General features: G+C 37.5%; 2 protein-coding genes across 2 annotated transcripts; both read right to left on the minus strand.

The window, feature by feature from the left end:
• Positions 1-12,861: 12,861 nt before the first annotated feature.
• LOC110162246 (trichohyalin-like) lies at positions 12,862-25,321 on the minus strand. The gene is made up of 19 exons (XM_055159244.1): positions 25,228-25,321; positions 24,731-25,147; positions 23,846-24,031; positions 23,367-23,502; positions 21,763-22,473; positions 19,581-21,395; positions 19,420-19,506; positions 19,150-19,305; positions 18,955-19,071; positions 18,700-18,822; positions 18,562-18,618; positions 17,595-18,089; positions 17,214-17,378; positions 16,898-17,140; positions 15,566-16,190; positions 14,831-14,961; positions 14,683-14,736; positions 14,191-14,325; positions 12,862-14,090 (listed from the first exon to the last, which is right to left on the minus strand). Exons 4-18 carry the CDS (start codon positions 23,427-23,429, stop codon positions 14,209-14,211), a joined length of 4,959 nt encoding a protein of 1,652 aa, XP_055015219.1. The 5' UTR covers positions 23,430-23,502; positions 23,846-24,031; positions 24,731-25,147; positions 25,228-25,321; the 3' UTR covers positions 12,862-14,090; positions 14,191-14,208.
• Positions 25,229-27,681, minus strand: LOC129410599 (janus kinase and microtubule-interacting protein 2-like). Its single transcript, XM_055159069.1, has 7 exons — positions 27,586-27,681; positions 27,465-27,518; positions 27,323-27,388; positions 27,168-27,236; positions 27,020-27,097; positions 25,436-25,501; positions 25,229-25,273 (listed from the first exon to the last, which is right to left on the minus strand). Exons 1-7 carry the CDS (start codon positions 27,649-27,651, stop codon positions 25,229-25,231), a joined length of 444 nt encoding a protein of 147 aa, XP_055015044.1. The 5' UTR covers positions 27,652-27,681.
• Between the last annotated feature and the right edge of the window lie 8 nt (positions 27,682-27,689).

Below are 27,689 nucleotides of genomic sequence, written 5' to 3' on the forward strand. Positions count from 1 at the left end.
GCACTTTACTGAAGTTTTGTTTTGATTTTCTCTGACTATGGGAAGAATAAACGGGTGGCTTTATTGCCCCCTGCAGGAGAGTCTAAGAACCGCAACAGAAAACGCCTTTTGAAATATGTTGAAAAATGTTGATAGATACAGACTTTATTCACCCTCAAGGGAAATTACCTGGACACAATACCTTACTCATTACAATATAATAAAGTACTACTGCCACTTACATCAAACAGGCCTACTGAGTGTCAAGAATACTCTACTTCTAGCACTTCATTCTGCTATTTGCTAAAACATTGCATTGAGAAACATTAAGTTTTCCATAAATTTAATAGGTCAGTTATTTCTATGAATTAGCCTCTAGTAACTTGCTAAATCTAGTAAAGTATATGTCTACTGTCTTTTAAGATTTCAGATAGTGCATACCATTTTAAATTCATCTGTGTTATGGGAATATGCGATTGGCTGAATAGTAAACACACAGTAAGCAGGAGAAGAAGGGTTATTAACATTGCATTTTCCCTTAATCCCTTCAGAAGACACTTTGAAGAGTTGAAACGGAGTCAGCATCTTTAAAGTTACTCTTCCTCCAGGAAACTTCTCACTGATCACTGTGTAAAACCCCAGAGACAGAGAACAATAAGGTTCATATTTTTAGCTTTGTAGATCAGAGTTAATTTGTCAAGATTAGACTTTTTATTGAGTTTTATTTTTATACAGAAAGGTGGGGGTGTGGGGGTAACATTAATACCACACACAACAAACACATAGTTGAGCCACATCTCACCCCAGTCAAAATGATCAAAAGTTGTATTCTGAATGAGGACTATATATCACTTTGTGGACAAATCAAAAGAAATTCAGTGCAATCTTTGTACCAGAAATGGCAAAATTCGCCCACTCAGCTACTACTATTGTACCAATCTGAATATAGTAGCCTGCATCACATCAAACCACAGAGGTTATAAATCACTTACATTGTTCAGGATATATATTTAAGTAATTTTTAATGAAACATATTTGTAATGTTTATAATTTTTAGAACAAGAAGCTTAATACAGTATCAGTAAAATGTGCTTGAATAGAACTTACTCTCCTCCTTTGTCCAATACTGATATAGTCACCTGTGATACTGCAAGGCTTTTCCTTTCTATTTTGAGCAGCACAACTTTCACATTTACAAAGGCAAGATATAATCAATGTTGGCAAGTAACTGAATACATGCACTGAGAATGTATTATATTGCGTTTTGACGCTAATTTAAAAGCAATTTAAATGCTCTGTGTAAAAAGTATTCTTTAGTATTCAGAATACAGTACTCTGATAGGCCCATGTATCAGAATACATTACATAGTACAAAGTAGTTAATGTAAATTGTCCACTGTCCCTGTCTCAGTAAATAAATAAATAAATAAATAATCACTGCATATAATATTGTATGTGGTTAAAACTCTCTAAGACAGTTAACCAGGAAAACAAATTATTCATCTTGCTGTCTTAATGTGGTGAGGAAAGGTAACTCTGTCCAGGTCTTTAGCATATTTCTGCCCAGGTTTTTGGCTGCGGGCTCCAGTGAGTGCCGTGTGTGAGCTGACGGTAACATCAGGTGCCATGACACGAGTCCAGATCCCCACAGAGAACCGTTTCCTCGTCCAGCAGGTCCCACCTGAGGCCAGGCTGCACTGGTAGGATAAGTGAATTCATGCATGGCTGGCAGTGCTTATGACAGAGGGACATAAAGGGATTGAACAGAGCAGAACTGTGGGAGTAAATAGAGGTAAGATAACCATGCCGTTTCTTTATGCTTTATGTAAATAGAAACACCTGAATCAGAAAGGACACTATCAGGATTCAAACAATGCCAAAGATCCATAGTATAAAATATACAGTAACTTTTTTGGAGTATGGTATATAAAACTCTGCTTGTCTTCATTTTATTTCTTTGCCTTCAGTGTACCACAGCATAATATTAAACATATTTATCTTGCTTTTTATTGAATTACAGGTGTTTTTTATTGTTTTACTTATATATTTGACAGGGACAGTGCTGTCATACATGGATAGTCACAGGCAGATCTGATGCGACACACAGAGTTAGTAGCTAGAGCTAATTTCTCGACTCTTGTATCTAGATGAGCTTTTTTACACTAAACAGTATAAAACAGTTTAAAAACACAATCATTAAACACATTTTTTACATGCAGTTTCACATTTCAGACACACCCACATTCAAACACATATACACACACAATAAAATATTTACAGCTGGGTACAGCTTTGGTTAGTTTTTGACCTGGACTTGATTTTTTAACATTACCCTGAAATACTGTGAGTGGAGTCACCCCTCTACAGGTCTGGCCTGCTAGTCACTTGCTTTTCTCTAGTCTATGAGATAGATACTTTTAACGCCATGCAGTGGAACATTACAAAACAAAGCAATGGTATCTCCATGAAGACAAGTAGGTGGAAAACCTTCCATCAGATGCTAACTAATTAATCACACATAATACAAGTTCAAAGCAAATGCAAACCACTCAACATTTAAGAAAATTATGTGTTGAAACAAGAGAAAAAAAGAAATCTAGTGTGACCACATTAAGCAGCAGCCTACTACAACAGTGTATTGCAATGAAAACTTCGCACAGAATATATTAGCCATCATGTAATATCCTATGGCCATCAGCAGGGGTCAGTGCTGTTCTGGTAGTCACTTGACTTGTTTTTATTAAGAGAAGTCTTACAATTCTAAAAAGGTTCTTTTTTTCTGCTCACTTTCACCCTTTTTAGTAATAGTTATAGCTCTGAAAAACATGTTCACTGGAGTCCTTTTTGTAGTTTCCCAATAAAGGTGTTAAACTTTTCCAGAATGCTGACAGTTAAAGGTCAACCTCCAACAACGTAACATTAAAAATATGCTGAAATCTTTCCCCCTTTTAGCCAGGAACACAAGAGAGCAGTTGCTTGTTCAAATTTAAAGGGAATCTGGGAACGAAGGCTGAACACTTATGTACAGTAGACCTATAATTATGTACAAAATGTTCCTCTGGCACTAAGCATACTCTCCTCCACATTTAGACCAATTTAATTAAGGCAAAAGTGTGCTATATGAGCCATGGGGAATTTTATAGATAGAAAAACAAAAAATAGAAAACACATTTGTAAAACTGAAGAAATGCCTTTTTGTAGTGAACGTAAATTAGATTAGCCATTTCCACTGTAACTGTAATGGGGTTATATGAGCCATAATGCATTTCTGTTCCCATCAAATTAATAAATGGTCCAGAAACTGGCCTGCACATTATAATGGCTAAATATGCATAACATGGAATTGGAATTGTGGAATATACAGTAAAACTTGCCAGTCTTTCGACATAGTTCGTAAGTAGTAAATAAATTTCACTGTTACTATCTGAAAACCACAGGTTTTTGCGCACTAAATTGACCAATATCCGATTACTAGAGTGATCAGATTAAGGAAATGTGATGTGATGAGATGTGTGTTACATCTAAAGTGAGTAATCAGATTTCTTTCTGACACAAAAGTTAAGTTTACATGCATACCAAAATCTGATTGTTATTTAATTCTTAACTTTTAAGATGATTAAATAACTTAAAAAACACAAAATCTTTTGTAAGTATTTAGAAGGACCATGATCACAAAGAAATCTGATGATTTTGCTGTTTACGTGTCATTTTAACAATTTACTAATCCAAAAAATCTGATACTCAAATTACTCAAAAAATCCACTGATTAACTGACCCATGCCACACAGTGTATTTGATTAACAGATTCTTGTGTGCAGGTAAACACACACCCAAAATTAGATATAATTACTGGTTTATCTGATTTTTACTGGCCCTGTAAATGTACCCACTGACTCATAAACACAACTTTTAAACTACACTTTTAAAATGGCCCTTTATGGAGCTGTCTATACATCGTGTAAGTGTTTCCCTGGACCATTTGGTTTTATAGCAGTGCCATAATGTACTGTTGTTGCTTGAAATTCCTTTGGAGGTTGTAGAAGAAGCAGCAGCATCTTGGACATTCTGCAAACCCAGATATTTTGGTCCCCTGTGCCATTTTGTCTGTGTGGGAGTTTTAACGACTGGATAACAGTACCATGTGGTCTTCATTGTAGAGCAGCATTTTGTTTGTTTAGTGACCCTTAAAGTACTGTGCAAAATGTTGGATAGTATGAAAAAATATGGACTTTTAACTAGGATAACTTTGTTGGAAACTATTTTGTTCCTTTTCATTGTTATAATTATAATAATAGAATAGAAGAAAATGTAAACAATGAGCCTATATCAAATCCTTACATTTTCTGTCCTCTGTAGCATAGCAAAATGACACCACTATAAGGTCTTCACCAATTAAATAAACTATTGAATAGAAATGTACAAATTAGAAACTTATGCTCTGGAAACTACAATTAATAATATTATCTTAAGTTATAATTTGTGGGGTTTTTTTGTAAAGTGACCTCTAATTAAAGGTGCATTGCATGACATTTCTAGTGGAGGGTCTGCCACCTATTTGTTTCCATGGAGATGTAATTGTTTTGTCTAGAATGTTCCACAGTATAAATTAAACATATCTATTGCTGGGGAGACAAGCAGGTTACAGCACTACGCTACATTACAGTTCAGATCTGTGGAGAGGCGCCCGTATTCACAGAAGGAATTATGGTATATTTGTGCAATAGAAACTCCCATAATGAATAAATGCTATATGGATATGTTTGATGTCATACCATGGAATATTTCAGGCAAAGCAATAACATCTACATGGAGACAAGTAGGTAGCAGACCCTCCACCAGAAAAGTATTTAGGTTTTCAACACCATTTCTACTTTGAGTTTATTTTCTAAGAAGACATTAAATTGTTATGCAACTCACCCCAACCGTGATGTTGGACCTTAAGGGCAGATTTACTATGGCTATGCTTCCAAATATGTGAATAAAATATGTGAACAGCCTGCTTGTTACACTCTGTCTTTGTGCATCCACTGTCTTTATATAACTATTTGATGTTTTTCAACCCTCTGGACAAAATGCTAACTGACTATTATACTACTACACTATTAAAAGCATGCGTGCGTGTGCTGCAGGCTTTCTCTTTGTATGTCCAGGATGAGTTAAAAAAAAAGTATATAGTATATAAAGATGTGACCCCGTGCACTGATAACCATTCAAGTGCAGAACAACTTCACCCCCTTATATCTGTGTGGGGGCAGGGAGCGTGCAGGCAGCCACACAATATATTTTATTACTCACATCTATCACTACATGTGCTCTAAATCAACTTTATCTCTCCTATATTAGCTGCTCAATTTCTTCATCTCCACTTCTTTTGCCCTCAGGAAAACGCACTGAACAGAATGAGGTCAAGACAAGAAATAGAAAAGTTGGGAGTTGTAAAACTGGATTGGACTTTTGCCATGACTTTTTGCTGATGCTTAGAGACTTGAGACTTGAGACTTAGAGCCTTGTTTTCCAAAGGTATACTATACTTATCCTTATCTGTCCTACATACTTATTCCACAATTAAAGGTGCACTGCATGTAACTTTTACTGTGGGTCTGATCTGCATGTGTATTTAAACACACTGAAAACATGAGCGTGGATGCCTCTCCATAGATCTGAGTTGTAATTTGGTTTGATGGTGTCACTTGGTAAAGCAATAACATCTCACTGGTAACAAGCAAATGGCTGGTCCTCACCTAAAAAGTTACGTAGTGCAAGTGTCAACCAGCAAATAAGTTAGACATTTATCCTTTTTTCTATTTTCAGTTTTGTAATATTGTGCACTGTCCCTGTCTCAAATAAATAAATAACAACTGAAGCACGCAAGACATAATACTTAAGTAATGTACAAACTCTACCTAAAAATAAAACAAATTCATACTTGTCATAATAAATGTATTGTATTACCAAATTCAATTGAAATAACACAAAAATAACTAATTGGACAGACTGAAATACACAAAGCAGAAGTGAAATCATAAATGTGTAAAGTATCATCAAGCCATCATTTTGCTATGCTAGTCCAAATGGCAGTATAAATCATCAGTCATTAGTCATGCACAATAAGTAAAGTGACGGATGAGCCACATTTCCAATAGGGACACACGTGCATTCAGAAAAAATATGTGTGTTAAAAGGTGCATAATACAAACAAACACACACAGTAGTAGAGCATTAAACAGAACCTCTCCGTACCTTTGATGAGTGTCCCAGTGACTAGCTTGTGCACCGAAATGGCAAACTTCACTAGTCCCTGTTTGCAGCGCTTGGCACATCCTGCCATCCTGAGAGTGACCCGGGACAGGACAGGGTGAGCAGGGGCCAGGGCAGGAGTGTATAAGTGTCCTCCAAAATAAACAAAAAAAGTCCCAAAAACTATAATATAATAGGGAAGTTGTGGTTGAATGCTCCAGTAGAGAGAACTCCGAACTCCTGTGTGTTACCTTATGTCTCGGTGAGCTATAAAGAAAAAAGACATGGTGATCTGTTTTAGCCTCTCTCCCTCCCCCACTGAGTTACATTGCTCTCTCAATGTGTCTAAATTAGAGCTATTGCATATAGAAGCATGGGAAGAGAAAGACAGAGGGAGAGAGAAAGAGAGAGAGAGAGAGAGAGAGAGTAGAAAAGTATGTATGAAAGAAATGTGAAGGAACTGCAGCATGTTAAAAAACTTACCCAAAAAACTTCCGTACAGTGTGTGTGAAAAGCCTCTGGGATTGCACTAATGAACTCCTTGATTCGTTCCTCTGCTTCTGTTATCAGCTATGGTAGACCCCCCACTATCACGCTTCTTGAGTCTACCAGTAATCCACTTTCAGCACCAGTGACAGTGGACAGCTCCCCACTCAGAGCTGCATACTGCTTCTACAGTATAGAAGGACACACCTCCTTCTCAGACTCCTCCCTCAATCATCAGCTAGCAGAAACAAGCGAGCATTATAATTATCCATTAAACGATCTTTAAAGGGAACATATTATGTAATTTCAACTTCAAGCTTTTAATTGTGTTATGGTTTTTCCTTATCATTGACTTACTCGAAGTTGCATTTCAATTGCTTCCTATATAGTCCCACATGTGAGGCTTGAGTGTTCAGAAAATCTCTATTTTCACCCACCCCCTATGTCCACCCGCTGCTACTTACTGTGATCATACAGTACAACTCAGGGACATATATACATATATATGTTTGAAAAATGTTTCATAGCTAGATTAAAAAAATAGCTGTGAAAGAATATGGCAACATGTAAATAAAGGTCCATTGCTTGCTATGATAAAATGCAGTTTGAAAAGGAAGTCAATATTCCCACTTACAATATTAAAGAAAACCTGTTGTGTTTGAGCCTGCCAAATAGTTAAAATCTCCAACATCCGTGGATCATTATGTTATAATTTGCAAGTTTTAAATCACAATATTCATCTAAAACTATTTAATAAAAAAAACAAGCTCGCTGTCTTCTGCATTAGGAAACTGTGGTGCCCAATAGGAGCTGACGTCGCCATAAACATCATCACAACGAAGACCTCTGAATTGACAGCTGCACATCACAAGTAGCGAGTAGTGTTTTTTTTTTTCTTTGTGCCAAGATGACTACGAAGTAAGTACAAAGCAGTGGGTGTATGACGGTGGCTGTGAAAACAGGAATTGACTGGCAATATGGCGTCTTGAAAATAAGTGATTAAGGATTACTCATGAAAGAACAACTTCAAGTGGATAAGTGAAAAGGAGAAATAGATATAATGTGGTTAAAAGCTCTGAAAAGTCAATTATGCATAATAAGTCTGCTTTAAGCCATTTTAGATCTATATTGCAGTTTACAACCCTTCCATTGATTCATCTGACTGGGTAAACTCATTGATTACATATTACTGTAACTATTTCACATAAAACACCACACAGTGCTGACCACCATGAGATTTGAGTCAAAACTTTAAGTGGTTTTCAAATCTAGTCAAGCTATAACTCAAATTTGAAAGTCTGTATAGAAACAAACATAAAAGCATTGGAGAGTGAGGCAGAAGGGATGCAGAACAATAAAATAAAAAAGTCCTGTGTGGCTATATTTAGTTCTTGAATCACATGGGGGCTGCTGGACCGATGGCAACAACACAAAACGCTAATAAGCCAAGTTAGGGGAAAAGTAATGGCAGAACAGATGTAAGCCGACACATAGCTGAGAAAGGAGGAGGCGAAGAAGCAATGAAACAATAAAAATGCTAATAAAAGGCATTAAAAAACAGGATACCAATTGATAGCTTGAGGGGAAGAGAGGCCAACAAGGTGCAAACTCAACGCTCCATACGATTTTTGGGGTTGTTTGTGAGTGGAAGGTTTTTGGCAAAGAAACAAAATCAATAGTGCTTTTTCTTTTCTGTGTTAATGCTGTTTCTGAAAGGTGAGGCATTGAATGAGTCAAAGAAGTGTTGGGAGAGAAAAGAGAGAGAGGAGTTATTGAATTGTTTACAAAGATGCCACCACTGTTGGCTATTAAGCATGGAGAAGATTACTGCACGCTGGAATTTGCATAAACATGCTTCTCCATTACCGCTCCTGTTGTTTCTGATTAATGAGATTACCAAACACATATTCAGGGATGTAATAGCATCTTAATTGCTTGTCTCATCCTCAAAATTAGAAGTTGCTTTGTTTGATTTTGTGTTAACCTAACTAATATTACAGAGCTGTTATTACTTTGCTGCTATATAATGCACAATACAATCGAGAGCATATAAGACAGTTAGAGATAGACTTATAGCTGCTAGAGAATTGGGACAGTTTGCCAGTGTACAGGGCAACAGTGGGTCTGAATGTGCGGTGGTTGAGAACAAAAAAATATAGGAATTTAGAGTGGAAGCAAATATGGATTGAAAGGAGATTTAGTCGGACTAAGAAGATACAAATTACATAAATTGAGGATGAGAGACAGAGCAAAAGAATAAGCAGGGCTACAAGAGAAAGAGGGATCTGAGTGGGGGAGGAAGTAGGGAAAGAAAAATGGGCTATAGACACAAAAAAGAGGAGATTGCTTTGAACGTTGTAGATCAGTCAGAATTGAATCACAGGCGACCAGCTGTAAACCCTGATAGAGCCAAGCCTCTAAATATAACTGGGTCTGAGATGGACTGATACGGCCACAACAACAGACAGACGTAGAATAAAAGGGAGGCATCTTGAAAGAGGAGAGGAAGAAAAAGACACACGGCGAAATGGGTGTGCACTCAAAAGGGCTTTTACAGTCTGGATATTTATACAGTGAAAATGAACCGGATCAAAGTACAGGGAATACATATAAAAGGCCTGGAACAGCTGTTTAATGTGCTTTCAATATTTCAATATTGCTATAAATGCTTAATATTTTGAAGGGTTTTCCTAATATCCAATAATCAGATCATAATTTTGCAATCCATAACAAAGTCCCACAAGGATGTCTCTAAAAGTTTTGGATCCTAAAATTAAACTGTGCTCAAATGTACCATTGTTGGGAAGATTATACTTAAAGGTGCCCTGTGTAACTTTTCGGGTGAGGGTCTGCCACCTGCACAGTAATATCTCCATGGAGATATTACTGTTTTGCATTGATTATTGCACAGTATGGAAATAAACTTTGTAATCTCAATGGAGACAGGTTAATGGTCAGATGTATGGGAAGCAAGCCTGCACATGGTAAGAATTCATGTTTTTAAGGTACTTTTGAGCTATAAAACACATTTAATTGAATACAAGGGAGATATGTTTAATGTCCTACTGTGGAACATTCCAGGCAAAGAAATAACATGGAGAACAGCAAGTAGCAGACCCTCCACCTTAGAAGTTACATAGTGCACTATTAAAGTATCTGTTGTTTTTTTATTATTGATATATTTTTGTGTATGTTAATGACCTGATGTTCAGCTTTCAGTCTCACAAGTATACTCTCACTCATACATGTGCTCAGAACTGGAGTTTGATGAACTGTCTTGCCCAAGAACACAACAGTATGTACAGGTGAGGTTGAACCTGCAAACTTTCATAATTCTCATTTTACTTATTCAGTTTACAAAGACAAGTGAATTTCCTCTGGATTCGAGAGTGTTGGAACTGGCTGTACAGGTAAACATTTTCCATATCATGAAAACATCAATTACATATTATTTTGTTAACAATTCAAAATTCACAGCTATAATTTGAAGTTGATGTTTTAAAAGCAGAAAAAAAAACAACTATTGGCTGGTTACATGTTGTTCTTGATTGCCGTGCATTGGTTGGTCATTACTCAAGTGCTCATGTAGAACAATAAAGGCCTTGCAGCACTTCAGACCATCTGGCCAGTTGCTGCAGCTGGAGAGCCTACGAATAGAACCTGTATCTGGGCATGAGCAACAAGTTTAGCCCTGGAGGTGTGGAAGCTGACTCCAGACTTGAGCCCAGGGTACTTATGGTGTCATTGGTACAGTGACAAATTGACAACATCCCCTGTGGCTGAAATCAAAGACCCAAAACACACACACGCCAAGTCTTCGTCCTATATATCCTCTTTCTATTGTGGCCTTTTCCGGCAAGCTCCCCTCAAGACACCCAGCTGATGACAACTGACTACACCTGTCAATTTCCAGGCTCTCTTCCACTGACAGACTTTTGAATGAAGGAGGCCCCCTGTAGAGCGCTGATAGCTCACACACACATACATGCACACACAGACACACACACACGCACACAATAGACTCACTGTGTTTCTCATTGGCTTAATGCATCCTCAGGCCATTTAACCTAACCTTAACCATGACATGTAAAGAGGTGACCCCTGCCCTGACCTGAATACAGACCCTACACCTAAAACCCAAATGACAGCATTTGGTCAGTGGAAGTTTACATTACACAACATCAACAGCAGTGCCCTTAATCCTACACATTCAAACATTTATTGAAAAAGGGATTGTTACACAGTGGACCATGTTTTTTTCATTGGAATGTGGCTACCTAGCTACCCTTTCATCCAAAACTGCACAAAATATTGCAGAAAAAATAAAAATTCATGTCAAGCCTTTGTTTAGAGTAGACAAATTCAGAATAGAAGTGTAAATGAATAGGATCCAGATTACTGTTTCAGTTAATGTTTTAGTAGTACATTAGCATTCTGAAATGTAGCCTGAACAGACTTAAATTACATCCCTTATATGTGAGATAAAATGGGAAATACATTTTCAGTGATACTCCTGAAAATCTTTGTGTTTGAATTTGATGTGCAAATATGTATTGTAAATCAATGTAAAATTTAAAAGATCTCAACAGCATGTTTTAATTCCATATTAAATACTTACAAACACATTGTTAATAATTAATTATTTTTATCATTTATCATTGTTTTATTACATCTTAATACTGGTCAGTTATTCTAAAAGAGCTTTACCCAAAATATAGTTGAATCTTGAGGCTGTCTGATGCTCTGACAGCTCTGACAGGTCATGCATATTTCTTCTTGAAGCACAAATTTCCTCCACACTTAACGGTTTTCTCTCGATTCTGGCCTATATCTAAGACTCACAGCTGACATCATTAACAACCAGCATGGAAACTTAATTAACAGTGAGCCCATTAACTTATGTAAACATGGCAGCAGCAGGGGCAGAGTGTGTCATGTACTGTGTGTGTTAATAATGAAGGTAGCTGATCCCCAGAGAGCGTAATGGGAGTCCTATACTGGTCAAGCCTATATAGGCTGAGAAACCTGGGCTTTTGTTTTTCTATAGGTTGGTGCAATCTGGTGATAGTGGAGAACCATTTCTCACATAAGATTTTACCCTAACCACAACTATATGACAGGCCCAATATATTAAAAAGACAACACAACAAAAAGCTACAGTAGTTTTTGCTTAGGTCTTTGATGTACAGACATCAGGTACTTTAGTAATGTTGCCTACTTGGCTTAATAGTGATGTTTCTTTGCAGTAAAATTAATTCAGTGTCCTTAAAGTGCAAAAAGCAAAAATTGGTTTGGATTCATTCTATTGTGTTGCTCTATTTCAGTGCTGAAGATGGAAGATAACATTTTGAATAAGTCACCTATTCAGTCAGCAATAAAGCACACTTAACAATAGGCCTATATAACTTTTAAAAAAAAAAGTTTAAATACATTTCAAAACCCGTTTCTAATATTGTCTTGATTTTGGCTGAATATTGTGTAAAAAATATTGTTGTATGTAAATAGTTTTCCTAAGAACCTTTTTTCAGGTTCAGACTCGGGGACTTTATTGTGGGAATCGCACTACAACTACATATGATCTAGACTAGGCTTGTATGTCTACACGACTATACTGTAAGCCTAAAGGTAATGGACATTTAGTAAAGAGCAAATGTGAGTCGGTTTTCAGTTCGCCTGCAGCATGTTCACGGTGGACCTTTCCCTCTGAACCAATGCACCTGAGCACGCTCGTCTCTGCTCCGCTCCCGGTGCTTTGTGCTGATCACGAGCGATGCATTCCTCAGCGGACCCCCAAAGATGCAGAGCACAGCAGGACAGGCGATTATTATAGGATCCATTTGCGGCTTTCCTCTCCTTTCAGTTATTTGAGCTATACATTGAATAGAGAGCAGGCGAAACATGATTGATGATTTCTTTATGTAAAAATCGACAAATTAATCTGGATGAAAGCGAAGACAGTTGCCTAGGCTACTGAATTGACGCTGGGAATGTCTGCCACCTAGTGGTTTAAACTCGAATTTATAAAATCAATATATTGTAAATGAATATAGAATAGATACAACAGCTTAATACACTACACAGAAAGATATTTGTTGAAATTGTATTTTTACTATAAATGATACAAAAATATTTAAATAGTTTTGCATTTTCACACTGGTTCTCAAACTTTTCAAACATACCATAAAAAAGGTTTCAGAAGAAGTGCTTCCTGGACCTCAAGGAGATCACACATACCATTTAAGAAAAGATTTGGCCTTCTGAGTACCAGATCTACCCTACAATTCTAGGTCTAAACAAGACAAATGGAATAAATCGACTGCAGAGGAATCCATGCACCACCTGAAGGAGCTACTACTGTTTGAGATAGTGCAACATACAACTCAAATTACAAAATTACAAGTTTTGACACAGCATATTCACACAGCAACAACAGTTCATTTTCTGTAATGAAAAATGACATAACCCACACATTTCAATTAGTAGATATAAAGATTTATTCTCTTAATAATTAAGGACTTGATGTGAAATAGCTGTTGATAGAAAAATAAGTTTGCTGCAACATTTTTGCTCTAAACCCAAACATACATAATTAGCATAATATGAGTTATACTTCTATAAAACAATATATGAGTATGCATAATATCTACAGCAATAAAAACTTTATACAAAAGACATAATTTAAGAGGTACATTAAACTACACTATTGGCAGATAGTCTTTTTGTATCTACACTTTACAGAAAATAGCAATGATAATTTCTTTTCTTAAATATGATAGCGTGCAAATTCAAAATACAACTCACTGTTTTGAGAGCTAAGAGCAAAAAGGAATTGATGTCTTTGGAGTTTTGTTTTTTAATCACATATTTGGCTTGAAATGTGTAAATCATGTATGATGACACACCTTTGCTCTTCTTCACATTATGAAGCCAAGTCCTATTATTTTTCACAGGTTGAAAATACCAAACCAGTCTCTTGAACACAGTGTAAACTTGCAGCAGTAGACATCACTCTAATAGTTTGAGATTTAAATGCACAAAGACATCTTCAAAAATGTTCTTGGCCTCATTATTATGATATAGTAATTTGTCTGTATTTAGTGCAGCAGTCTTGGTGTATCCAACAAAGAGGTATAATCCAAAAGAGGAGTCATCTCTCATATAAAACCATTTCTTGATTCAGGGATCTTGCGAGATATTTTGATTGACATCTTAAAACTCTGCAGTCCATCCACAATTATTGGCTAAAGGTGGACCATGTAAGTTTACTTTAGGTTATTGGTTGTCCTTGGTACTCGCAGTACTAGGTAAGTCCCAGCTGTATGAAGGTGTCTCTGTTGTTCTTCATTGAGGTTAGAAAAAATACCCCGGAGAGCTGCAGCTATAGATGGCTGTGAATGAAGGACGAGGCAAAATGCAGGACACAGCAAACACAAAAAAAGGATGAACAACATATAAAAATAGTATAAAAAGTGAACTGGCAAAACTTACCACAAAGGGCTTAAAGTTTCATAGGTCTTTTTGGATGTGCATTGTATGGACACAGTTAGAGCTAAGACCATTGGATCCCAATGTCTGTACACTGATTTTAATGGGAACACTCAGGTTTACATTCTCAAGTATACACTGTAAAATAAAACAACAACAACAACTAAATAGTTAGTTATTTTAAATAAGTAATATTAAATAATTAATATTGTGTTTATAGTTATAATCTATGATCATGGATCATTGGATGTTATAATTTGGACATTTGTAATACTGACCTAAAACTACTTAATAAAAGAAACAGATTGTCTGCCTTCCAAAATTTAGTCTGCAGTGTGATGCATCAATCAAGCTAAATACAATTTGAAGAGGGTGAATGAGAAGAGAAGAAGAAAAAAACTATGACATTGTTTAAAATCTCCAGAAATCCCATTTTGCATAATAGGTCTGCTTTAAAGGAGCCCACTGGTAAAAATAAAATCTAATTTAATGTACCTTAGTGCATGCTGAACTCATGATAGATTTGTGGAACACCCCGTCAACAAACACCTGATGAAAAAAACTGATTTAGTCTTTATCTTATGAACTTTTAAAAGCCCTCAAAATGGTGTCCATAACAATAAAAAGCAAAAAGCCAGCTCACCCTGTATCCATACACAAAGGTGCCATTGCTGCAGCCTAGTTCGTCCAGTGGGGGTCTTTCCCAGCTGATCATAAGGCCACTCACACCCACTGTTTTAATGACCTCAATGGATCGCACCTCAGCGGGAGCCTCTGCACAAAAAAACACAGTGTTTAAATTAATATGAAGTCTCACACATGGTTTAAAGTTAAATAGTGCAGGTTTGCTTCTCTCTAAATGAATAAACACAAGAGTACCCAGAACAATAAAAGCTTGTTAATGATTTTGTTATGGCCTAAATAAATGCATTTTCAGCATCCCCAAATTGTGTTTACTTGGTATATAATAATTTATGCATTAAAAAGTGATGCCAACTTGTCCATGTGTGGGCTGTGTTTTATTAGCTTAAATATATACACAAAACTATTTTCAATTTACTATGAAAATGAAGGACCCAATAAACAAAACAAACTACTTAATACTTTTTAGATTAGTGATTCTCAACTGGCCTCAGAATTATGAGACCATATTTAATACCAGTTATTTTTCTTATAACCATCATAAGTTGCATTTTAAGAACAATTTTTACTGTGTCCTAATGGAATTCAAGCAGCTTTTATGGTTTCACGCAATTAAAACTGCACTTATGTTTCACTTAAGCTTAACAATGAAATTCTATCACCCTCCTGTAAACCGTTTGTGTACCCACCAGTTGAAAACCTCTTATTTATAGTGTCCTATTTACATAGGAATTACCTTGTTTTATTCTGGTTGGAGTTCTGGCTTTCTCTGCACAGTTTGGTGACTTTTTGGCAGACATGGAGGTGGGCTGAGGAAATATAAGGCTGCCACCACCATCTACTTGAGTCCTATTAAAACTATTACTTTTGCTTGGGCCCACTGTATCAGAGGCAGTGCTTTCAGTAGTGTTTGGGAACACATTACAGTCTGTAGCTGTTGGACTGACATGTAAAAATGTGGTATCGTTTTCCATAGAAGAAGCTTTAAGTTCCTGAACAGCATGTTTAATAGCACCAGAACTTGCTGTTATCACTGCTTTGCTCTGTAATGCACTTGTAGTAGTAGAGACATTAGATGAAGCCCGAGACAGATTATATTTAGATTGCTTAAATGACTGGGCAACTGGACTGAAGGTAACAGTTGCAGATCTAGATATGACTGCATTAAAAAGCTTATTATTTGAGGGTACAGGTTTGGTGGTTTCTCCTGAAGTAGACTGGCTTGAGGAAGTTGTGATATTGGCTGTTGCATTATAAGCAGTTGGTTTCTTCATCTGTGAGGCTGTGGGGAAGGCCAGAGATTGTGCTGAGAATGACAGGCATTTTCTGGGCTGCTGTCCTTTCCCTCTGCCTGCTGGAGCCTAAAGGGACAGAAAATAAAATCAGTGAGTTTTCACATCAAATACAAATATTTTTCTGGTCTTTCAAGTGTCATCAGAAATGGGCTGAAAAAAGCATAACCCAGGACTAAAGAAGGTATGAACCATGTCTATAATATGGATAAACAGTAGGGCTGCAACAAAATATTATTTTAATAGCAGTCAGTGGTTATTTTGATTAGCTGACCAATCAAACGATTATTTCACTCAATGTCCCACATTCAGGCTACTGAAATTTGTCATAATTCTTTAAAACTGCATGGCAAAGCTTACTGTGTTTTTAGTGTGTTTTAGCATGTTTTACTCAAATAGAAATTACAACATAGAAGGCCAGAGCCAGAGCCTTTAAGTCTGGTTTATGTACTTAACAGCTCTGTGGTTTAAGAATGATAATGGTGTAGACTGACAGATGCGAGGCTGTCAATCTGTGCTATTGGCCCCACCAACAAGCAAACACACTTTCATAGTAGGCAATGTGGATGAATTGCCTTGCCTAAGGACACACCAACCAGGCCCTGCCTTGCTTGGCTTCTGAGGTCTTATGAGATCAGGCTTTGGAGGAGGCACAAACCTTAGAAAAAAACAAGCCTCAACCAGATCAAGAAGAGCCCCAACCCGTGTAGCTGTACCACAGTTTGAGAAATTTTACAATTCTTATAAATAGTTAAAACCTAGGGAGGTGTCTATACCTGAAAACTGCTGAGTAAGGTCTTCTGCAGTTGTTCCTGAAGGCTCATGATCTTTCCTGGACTACTCAGCCTTGTATTTGAACCAAAGCAGGTGAGTGAAGATGAAGAACCAGAGCTGGAACCAAACCCGCTGGACTCTGTTAACCGGGTCAGGTCTGGAGTGGACTTGGCTTTCACATTCAGTTGTTGAAATTCATTTGTCTTTAGCACAGAACCTCTGGGAGATCTTGGAGAAAGTTGATGCTGCAGAGAGAAAGAAAGAAAGGTAAATCCGATCTAAGATTAGATTAAATTAACATTTTAGCAATCTACGTACCTTTGTAAGGTTTGTGTTTCTTTTCTGTGATGCAGCAGGTGATGTGGATCCCAGGATTTCTTGATGTTCTTGCCTTGGTGAAGTTAAGTTTGATGAGATCTTTTCTTGCACTGGACTAGGGCAATGATTTTCTTTCCTTGTAAGGTTTGTTGGAGATAAAAGAAACTGTGACAGAAAAAAAAATAAACATTATACAAATATTTTCTTAATTTAAAAAACAAATGACATTGATACTTTGCAGTAACATCATGTTGGAGGTGTTCTACATGTATCTCTATTAGTGGAATGTTCATCAGTAACCACGGTGACAGAATCCACACATTAGCAAACACAGACACAGCTGCGAAGTATCAACTGTCAAATATTTTGGTCATTGTTTACCTGCGAGTTATGTTTGTGGGAGACAGTGGGTGACATAGACCCCATGACTTCTCTGTGTTCTGGCAGTGGGGAAATGGACCTTGAGGAGAAGGCCTTTACAGCTGGACTTGTTACATGGCTCATCTTACTAGTGCAGTCTATGGGCGAATTTGCAAAGGTACTCAAAGCAGGTGTTATAAGAGATGGACTTCTACCGCCCCCATAGATATTACTTTGAGAAGTGAATTCATTTATTTGTTGTTGTTTTGATGGTGAAGTTGAACCTGTTTGATCTTGAGTGAATCTTTTAGTGTCCTCGAATGTGACCGTTATTTCAGGGGTAAATCCAGTGGTGAATGTGGAGGCGTAACTTTGCAGGGCAGGGTCTGCAAGCAGCTGTTCCACTTGTTGTTTGAGGATGTAGTCAATGCAGCCGTGTTTCTGTAGGATCTTTGTCATCTGAACCAAAATGTTGTTCCTCTCCTGACATTTCACCACCATGCATGACAGCTTGGCCTTGAAAAAATTGAACACAGCGGGATAACATAAAAACTACTGACACTTACAGAAATAACATTAAAATAAACAAACAGTGAAGATCTTTAAGAACTTTAAGAAACAGAAAAATAACATTGGTTACTATTTTATTTATTTATTTATTTTATTCTTAATTTTGATGTGGCCAGTTTGGATGTCTGACAATACTAAAATTGGCTTGATACATGATACTGATTTGTTACCACAGTGATATGAAAAGGAATATACAAGACAATTTAGTTATTATCCAACAAAAAATAAGTAAAGTTTTTAAAATATGACCATGTGGTATCATTCTAGCTCCGATATAGAACAAGCCCATTTTGATAATATTCACAAAAAGGTCAAATTTTGTCCTATTTACATTGTTTATTTATATGTTGTTTCAAATATAAAGTATCTGATACATTTCAGATACACAAGTTAATATAATGCAGTGTTTTATTATTACCTTTAGAGGTGCAATATCCATATCAGCTTGACTTTTTTTATGAAGTAATGCGTCATACTGCAAACAAAAGCAAAAGTTAGTTTGTAAAAGTTACAAATCAGAAAAAAAGAAATCATGCAGTAATTAACAGAGCTCTACCTTGGCTCTGATATCACTGTAGCGGCTCTGCATGGAGACCAGAGCAGTGCTAAGATCCTCTCTGATGCCCTGACCATGTTTTAAACTGATGTACTCTGAGTTTAGCTCCTGAAGAGCCACAGTCTGCAGCAATCACACACATAAGCATACATATGTATTAAAGGCCCATTAAAATGTGAATGTGTGTGAGGATAATTTCTTCAATAATATACATTACTGAAATATCTGGATTAGTTTGTGTTTTGTTGCTCTTACTTTGGCTCTGAGTTGAGCAGAAAGTATGTTGTATTGCTCATCTATTTGGGTCTTTAGAGCCAGTACTTCATTCTTCTCTCTGGTCAAACCTGTTACTTTGTTCTGAAGATCCTTCACCTGCACAAATTATACATACAAATTACAGAAATGTTTTAGGATTTATCAAAATTAAAGAGGTAATTTTGCTGTATTCACCTGTGCCTTAAGATTTTCAGTTTCCTTCCTTGTTTCCTGGAGCTGATTGGATTCATCGGTGATTTTGAAAAGTCTGTCAGCCAACTGGGAGGCTCTCCTCTCAGCCTCATCCCTTTTGGTTTCAGATTGAAAGAGTTCACTCTGCAATCTTTGTCTCTGTGTAATAGAAAATGTGAAAAAGTAGAATTATTTTAGTGATTCATTTATACATTACAATTAAAATGTATTAATATTCTCAGTGCAATAGAAATGTTGACATAGTGTTCACACCTCTGCTTTTGTCTGGTCTAATTCATCCTGAGCTTTTTGGAGTTCTGTTGACAATGTTTGTATCTGCATTGCTAAATCATTTTGATCCTGTTTGGTGAAAAACAAACAAAATACATCACAAATGATAAATTGATGATCCATGATTGATCCATGATTGATACCTTTAAGTTATTCTTATATCCATATTGCTCTTCATACTCATTGGCTGCATATGTTGGGTCCATTTCACTAGCTTTCGTTTGCCCTTGAGATGTAGCTTGTAGTCTGCTATGCTCCTCTTGTAGTTGTTGTATTAAAATTCCCATTTGATTTTCCTCTTGTTTTAAACGTGACACTGAAAAGGTCATTCTCCTCTCCTCCTCTTTCAAACTTGAAACAGATTTTTGTAGCTTGGCACATTCCTCTTCCAAGTTATTAAATAGATGTTCCTTATCTTTTGTTTCTTTTAAACTTTTCAGGTGACTTGAGAGTTCATCTTTTTCCTGTTTTAATTTGAGCAATGCTTGGTTTAATTGTAGACTTTCTTTTTGTAAATTTTGTATTGATTGCACGATTTGATCTCTTTCTTTGATCCCACTTGAGATGGTTTCCAAAATCACATCTTTTTTTCTTTTAAGATTAGGTAAATCTTGAAAAAGTTGCTCCTTTTCTTTTCGAAGATCAGCCATGGATCTTTGAAATTGGTCTTTTTCATCCTTGAACCCACACACTGCCCTGGTCAGGACCTCACGCTCCTGTTTTAGTCCAGTCAAAGATTTAAAAATATGGTCTTTTTCCTCTTTAAGTCCCCACACCTCACGAGTTAAATGCTGTTTCTCTTCTGTTTGTGCTCGAATTGACTGAGCCACTTCTTTTTGTTGCAATCTTTGAGTTTTAATTCTCCCCATGAGATCCTCTTGTTCTGTTTTAAGGCTTTGTACCAACTTGGTTAACCTGTCCACCTCTTCATTCATCAAATTCACTTCAGGATTGTCAGATTTACCTGTTGTTTGTGACACTTCACTTACATTTCCTTGCTTGGACAAAAACTGTGGTTCTTTATCACTTTCGATGACACAGTTCACCACAATGTCCACACACTCGTCAATATTGTCTTTCCTAAAAACAGTCTGTGTGTGTTTAGATTGAAATCCAAATAGTTTCTTACGCCTGATCTCTTCTTTCAGCTCTTCATATTCCACCAACTTTTGCTGCAACTCCATAATAATATTCAGATCATCCTCTGTCTTTTTGGTTAGCTCTGTCACCAAGCATGCCTGTTCATTGATTTCCTGTTGTTGCCGGGCACCATCAATCTCTAACCTACAGATCTGCTCCTTTACTTCACTTCTCTCCTTCATAATTTCTTCCTCTCTGAGTTCAATATGGTCTCTTAGCTCTTGTATTCTCTCTGCCAAGGCTCTGTTTTCTTCATTTAAAGATTGGACAAGATCATCTGACCCAATACTGAACCTAGCACTATCATCCAAAGTTGAATTTTCACATAATGCATCTTTTGAAGACTCCTCTCTCAACACGGTTTCTTCTTGCAGTTTGATTTGAGATTTTAAACTTGCATTTTCTAGTAGGGTCATCTTTAGTTGCTCATGTGTCTGCTGTAGGGCCTCCTCAAAGCGATCACGTTGTTCTTTTATAAAATCAAGATCTCCTCCTAAACCCAAGCTGCGATAGGCTTCCCTCAAGGCATCACAGTCCTCCCCAGGGCTCTCCTCCAAGTTCAAGACGCCATTATAGCACCATGCCCCCATTCTCAACTCATCTATTGTCTCTGTGGTGAGCGTGAGCGACTGAAAGCTGGGGTTTGACTTTGAACCAAAGTTTCCAAATACAGTTTGTGGTTCATGTGTGGATGTCAAAGAGGTTTCAGATTTGGCAGCTATGGAAGGATCCACTGGGCTATTGTGGGAGCTCTCTGCTGTAGACTGGTGGCGATCTGGCAGAACTACAGAAAGCTGCTCTTCATCACTGATTTGAACCTAAAAGCAAGAGCAGAACAAATTATAATTCTAAAAAATATTGTGCAAACTTGAAAACCATTGGAAATAATATTGAATGAGCTTCGCTGAATAGCAGTGATTACATTTGAAGCAAACTTTGTACTAAAGGGCTATAATAATTAACAAACTGCAACAGCCAAAAGTGCATAAAATAGAGTGATGGAAATTAATGGATGTGATTATTACATTGGTCTTCTAAAAAGATGCAATAAAGTAAAGAATGGGGGAAAGATCAGTATCAAACCATGCCTCTTTGCATTATTGGAAAAAGGTTGTTTTTCTCACCCTGATCAGTGTGTCACATAAACATGCACATTATAAGTATACACAGTAATGTGCCACACACCTTTTGAATGAATGCTTCCCTGTTGTTTGGCAGGTTGTCAGAATCTATAAGGCTCTGCTGTAGTCTTTGGTTCTCCTCTCTCAGCTCGTCCATCTCCTCCTCTAGTGACACTTTGGACAGATTCAGATGGTCAATTTCTGACTTCATCTCCTCCACTTTACAGCCCAAAAAATGGCTGCTCTCCTGGGCCTCGTGTAGCTGCTCCATCAGTTCTCTGTGTTCGGTCATAGCCTTCTCCTCTCTCTCCAGCAACACCCTGAGGTCCTCCTGTAAGCTCAGTATAAACCCCTGGAGCCTGGCCTGGTCTGAGTCCTTGCTTCTTCTTTCATCTTCTAAACCTTTTGGCCATTGCTTCTTGCGTTCCTCCTTCTTCTCCTCTTCTCCTTCTCCCTCTCCTCTCAGTGAAGGGAGTATGTCTTGTTCCTCCCACTGTGTTATAGAACCAGCTGTGATCCGGACTGGTCCCGTTGTGGCAAGGCCGGTGGCTGCTGTAACTGTCATGTCCAGTAGTTGCTTCTCTAAAGTGTAAATTCGGTTTTGTAGTGCCTCCTCTCGGTCCCGACCCTGTTTGAGTTTGTACTGAAGTTGGCCCTTGAAGCTCTCAAAGTACTGAGATTGACGAATCATTTCATCTTCTTTTGCCTGTAACTGCCTTTCACAACGCTGCAGCCGCTCCCTCCAAACCTTCTCCACCTGCTCCTTCTCCCGACTCTAAAATAAAAGGAAAACATGTAAGGACATAATTTTATTTTTTTCACGTAATTTATTAATCTTCAATATAATGCCAATTAGGGCTGAGCAAAAAAAGTGTCATATTTTTTCCTCATATTGATCTATCATATTTTCACAAAATTTTGTCTAAAAAAAGATACTAAAAATAGATAAGTGACTTCTAATTTCCTGAACATAAACAATAACGATTTTTAATCATGGCTATTTAAAATATGATATACTGACATATTATCTGGCAGGGCTTAACACAGTGACAGACTAGACTTTACTCTAACAACACAAACATCTCAATAAGGCATTTACATTAGGAAGACAGCATAATATGATTTTCAACGCTGGACACGTACTAACACCATTGCCGCAAAAAACAAAGCATATTACATGATATGTTCTGATCTACTGTATGTTATAATGTTGTTTCCTCATCAAAAACATACTTGGAGTTGTGTTTTGTTTCATTCATACATGTTTAACGCACAAACCCTGCATGTTTTTTTTCCTCTCAAATTAAAACACGTTCTACCTTGTGATGTCATGTGTAATACAAGAAGTGCTCCATACACCTTCATTAGAATCATTTGGATTATTTCAGCCCTGGAATTGCCACTGAATTAAAGGTAAAATGTAGCTGCTAATTTGAAAACTACCACTTTGTGACATCATGAAGTGGAACAGAGCATCCACGTATGTTTTTGATGAGGTAACATAATAACATTGCTTAAAGCTCACAGTCAATTTTGCATAATATAGTCTCTTTAATTGTTAATATTTGTTTGGTATTTTAAAAATCCATAAAGGAAGTCAATATAAATAAAACATGCATTGATATAGTTTTACAAGGCATGCAATGTGTACACATCTATATTCCCTACCATGGTCCTGACTTCCTCCCTGAGTGTGTAGAGCTTTTGATCCAGTCTCTGGGAGTGTTGCATCCTGGGTAGCTGAGATGTAGCCACTAGCTAGTGGAGATGATGCAGGACTCTTCTCTCTGACCGCTACAACCGTCTGATCCAAAAAGCGAAAAACAGATCAGGTAAGTTACAAGCGGAGTTCTGTGGATAGGCACACATTAACACAAAACTATAGAATTAAATTAAGTCTCTTATCTGAACACTACTTATGAAAGAAAATAAAGGGACACATGGATGTAAAGTGGCTATCTGTAGCAGAGAGCTCTAGGAAACATGTTCACAGTGACAGGCTCACAGGGGAGTGTGCACCGGCGCGAGGTGTGTGGGTCATTTGATATCACCTGGACCAGAAGTGAGGATATGGTAGCATATGTGTGTGTGTATATGTATGTGTGTATATGTGTGTGTTACTGGATCCTCTGCAGCCACGCACTCACCTGTTTGTCAGAGAAAGGTCCAAGTGAAGTCGGCTCTCAGGTCTGGACTCAAGAGTCTGCACGTCTGAGTTAGCTCCTATCCTCTCCTCCATCAATGAAACAGAAGAACTCCCAGAATGCATCAAGTCTAGCTCGGTCATTTGATCCTGAATTAGCCTTTCCCCGATCGTATGCAGTGGATACTCTCTAAACAGGACAGTATAACATCGTATTAAGAAAATACACAGATGAAAATGGCACAGGCAAAAGTAAACACGACTAAAAAGATAGAAAATGCAATCATCTATTATTAACCACGTCAACAGCTTGGTAGCAATGGCTGGGCACTGGCATCTCTCAGGTTTCCACACCTCCTAATCATCTCTCTTCTTTCTGACCTCCTACAGTACTGTGTTTCACCGATCCTCCCAATCTAATATGTAAGCCAGCATTAAAGGTGCACTATGTTCTCTGCTGGAGGCTTGTCCCCTGGAGACAATATTACTTCATCTGGAATGTTCCACAGTATGGCATTTAAGTTATCCAGCTCCATAGACACAAGGACGTCCTGCAACCAGGCGTTAAAGGCTAGATCTGTAGAGAGGCAAGCCCACTCACAGTAAGAATGCATATTTATTAATGTTTATTATTTAATAAAAAAAAAAAAAAACACCTGAAACTGAGTAAATGCTGGATGTTGTTAGTGTTAGAATATACTGTGAAGAATTCCAGGCAAACATCTCCATGAAGACAAGCAAATAGTGTACCGTCCACCACAAAAAAATACATAGTGCACGTTTAAGTTTGCTGCAAATGGTAAAATGAAACAAAAACATGAATCACCAAAGTAAAAGAACCACCTTTGTCTAACAGAACTGTTCAGCACCATACAAATGTAAATCTTACCATTTAGTTCACACTAGTTTCATGTTTATTTTAGTTTCAGAGTGAGGAGCCTCTTCGCAAGGGTTGGTGGTCTGTGTGGTGGTATCCCTAGAGACACTGCAGGCATTCTGCCAGATTCCTCCGGATCCGGTTGGCTCCACTCTCACTCCATCCTGGCTCTTGTCTTCCACTTTCACTCCCCTCTTCTCTCACTTTAGTGGCAGTGGGCTGTCTTTATGTAAAAACTGTCCACTATTTTTTTTCTGGTCCTGGCATTAGAAGTTTTAGGCTAGCTTTCATTTATCTTGGTATATCTGTTCATGTAAAAATTCTCTATAAAATTGCACATTTATCAAAAAGGCCATTGGGTTTTTGAGTGAGTCAAAAAAGGCATAAAAACTGGTCTTTCATCCTTGTGTTTTGAGAGTGCTTCAAAACCTAAACAAATATAAATATAATGTAAGAATACAATTCAGGTTTTGTCTGTTAATACCTCTACAAAATACAATTGGGTGTACCTCATTTTGGTCCATATAGCATCTTGTTAGGGCCAAAGTATGAATGCTAAAGAGAAAAACAAAAATAGGAACAAAAACTAAAGGAACAAAGGGGTTGAATTAATACGTAAAAGGAGAGAAAAGACAAACAAGTATTAATATAAAAATAGCCAACAGTGACACGTGGTTAGATAGAATTTATACTTTTATGGTCTTGTAGATCAACTACCTTTTCCTCTATTTCTTTTATTTGTCTCTTTTGCAAGTCAATCCTGTCCTCCAATTCTCTAATTCGCTGCAAAGTAAAAAGAAAAACATTTAGATGAGGAAAATGGCAAACAAGTGTATCGACCATAGAAAAGTGCATCAACCACAGAAAAAACACTCAACAATATAGAGAGACTTATGCCCTATACATTTATGTTTCAACTTTTCTCATCATGTCTCTGAGAGAGCTGCCATGGCAACTGCAAAAGAAATTTGTCCAGCTGCAAATGCTGAACATTGTCTTTAGACCTATACTGAATAGCTGTTTTTTTATGTTGTAAAAGCATTTATTTTCTGTTAACTGTAACACGCTTTTCTTTCCCCATGTTGTATTACAAATCCAATCATACCAGGAAAGAGAACTCATCCTACAACAGAGATCAAAGTGCTATGTTAAGGTGGAGAAATGATAAGAATGAGGTTAATGGGAGTAAACTACAGTGAGGGCAGGAGAGTGAAGGACTGAGGGACAGGGGTCATCACAATGAAGACTGACTACAGTTGATTCTGTCACAGTAAAGGCACAGGAGCACACACAGGGATACTGCATCTTTTCCATTGAGGTTTGGTTCAGACCAGGATCATCAATATCCTGGGATTTGGGCCTTACCTGCTGCGCCTGCTGGAGGAGCTCCATGCGCTCCTGTAAGATCTGACTGTCAAACTGCCGGCTCTGCCTGAGGATCTGCCTCCGCAGCTTCTCCACGGCGAGCTGCAGCTCGTCCCTCTGGCGCTCGCTCAGAGACTCGGCCACAGCACGGCCTCCCGGCTCCTCCTGCTGCAGAGCGCTGTACAGAGTGGCCTCCAGCTCCTGGATCCTCTGCACAGGCAGCCACACACATGCAGCACATGCACATGCAGCACACATGCACATAGACCAGAGACAGACACACCACTGAGACCAAGAAATCTGCAGCACTGTCCACTACACACTGAGAGCCGCTTGACTTTTACATACTGCACTGTGGTACAGGACTAATCTACTGTAATGGTAAACAACTGGATCACTTTTGTATTATACCACAGCTAATTTGCTACTCGCATGTATAAATCAAGCACTTGGCACCATAATTTAAAGTAGGACATTACCCAGGAAACAACAAAACTGATCGAATAGTTGAAGTTGTGAAAATGATATGATGTTTTATGCTATAAATCAAAATTACTACATCATTACTACATCACAATCTTTAAAATTGCACCTAAAACAGTTCAAAACCACAACCATGACTTCATCTTCAAGCTCAGTATTTTTTTTTGATTATTTGAATTGTATTCAATGTGAAAAGTACATCTAGTGTAAAAATCCAAACATATTCAATTGAGTTAATCTCACAGGTGTAAAAGATGCAGTATCCCAACAAAATGTAAAGTACCTTTATGAAAATGTTTATGAAGTCCAAGATGTGTCATGCATATGTGTTTCTACTACACTGTCAACATTATATGAAACAATTTGCTCATGGACTACTGTTCTACAAAATCATCAGTTTTCTGCAAGTATAACTCAAATGTTTGTTTTTATTCTTTAAAAAAAAGTTCATACCATATAGGCTTGATCCAGAGCCTGCTTTCTATAGTCCAACTCCTCCTCAAGAAATCCCTTCTGTTTACTGAACAGCTCCTATCACAAAACAGCAGAATCAACAGTAAATCAGTGGGATATTTGAATGGTAAAGCTCAGTGTTTCTTACCTTGTCATTTTCCAAATCAATCATTTTCTGAGTTAGAGCTGCTTCAGTGTTGTCAATTTGCTTTAGCCACTATAAAACACATGCCATTTGGTTACATACAGACAGTGCAGTAGCAGTAACTGACCACTGAGTGTCAGTAAAAACAACACACTTACCTTTTCACAGAGGGAGATGACTGTCCCAGCTTGGATCACAGCAACCTGCTCTTCATTTCTCAGATTCTGTTCATTAGTAGAAAAGAGTGATATTTATAAAAATAATATAACAATACATAAATAATAAAATATAAATGATCACCCCATTATCGCCAAGTATATCAAGCTTCTTCATGAGCTCAGGGATAATTACATCCTGTTGACAATATAAATATGAATAAATATGACTGTACATACTTGGGCAAAGACCTATTTGTACTCACCTTCACCCCCTGCTGGTGGCAGTAGGTCTGCAGGGCACTGTTGCTGTTTTCTGGGAAGGCCGACATGTGAAGATTCAAGGCAGGAGATCGCCGCTCTCTTTCCT

The sequence above is a fragment of the Boleophthalmus pectinirostris genome, unplaced genomic scaffold (genome assembly GCF_026225935.1).
Source record: "Boleophthalmus pectinirostris isolate CB_2022bp ecotype Guang Dong unplaced genomic scaffold, ASM2622593v1 HiC_scaffold_23, whole genome shotgun sequence".
Classification (NCBI taxonomy): domain Eukaryota; kingdom Metazoa; phylum Chordata; class Actinopteri; order Gobiiformes; family Gobiidae; genus Boleophthalmus; species Boleophthalmus pectinirostris.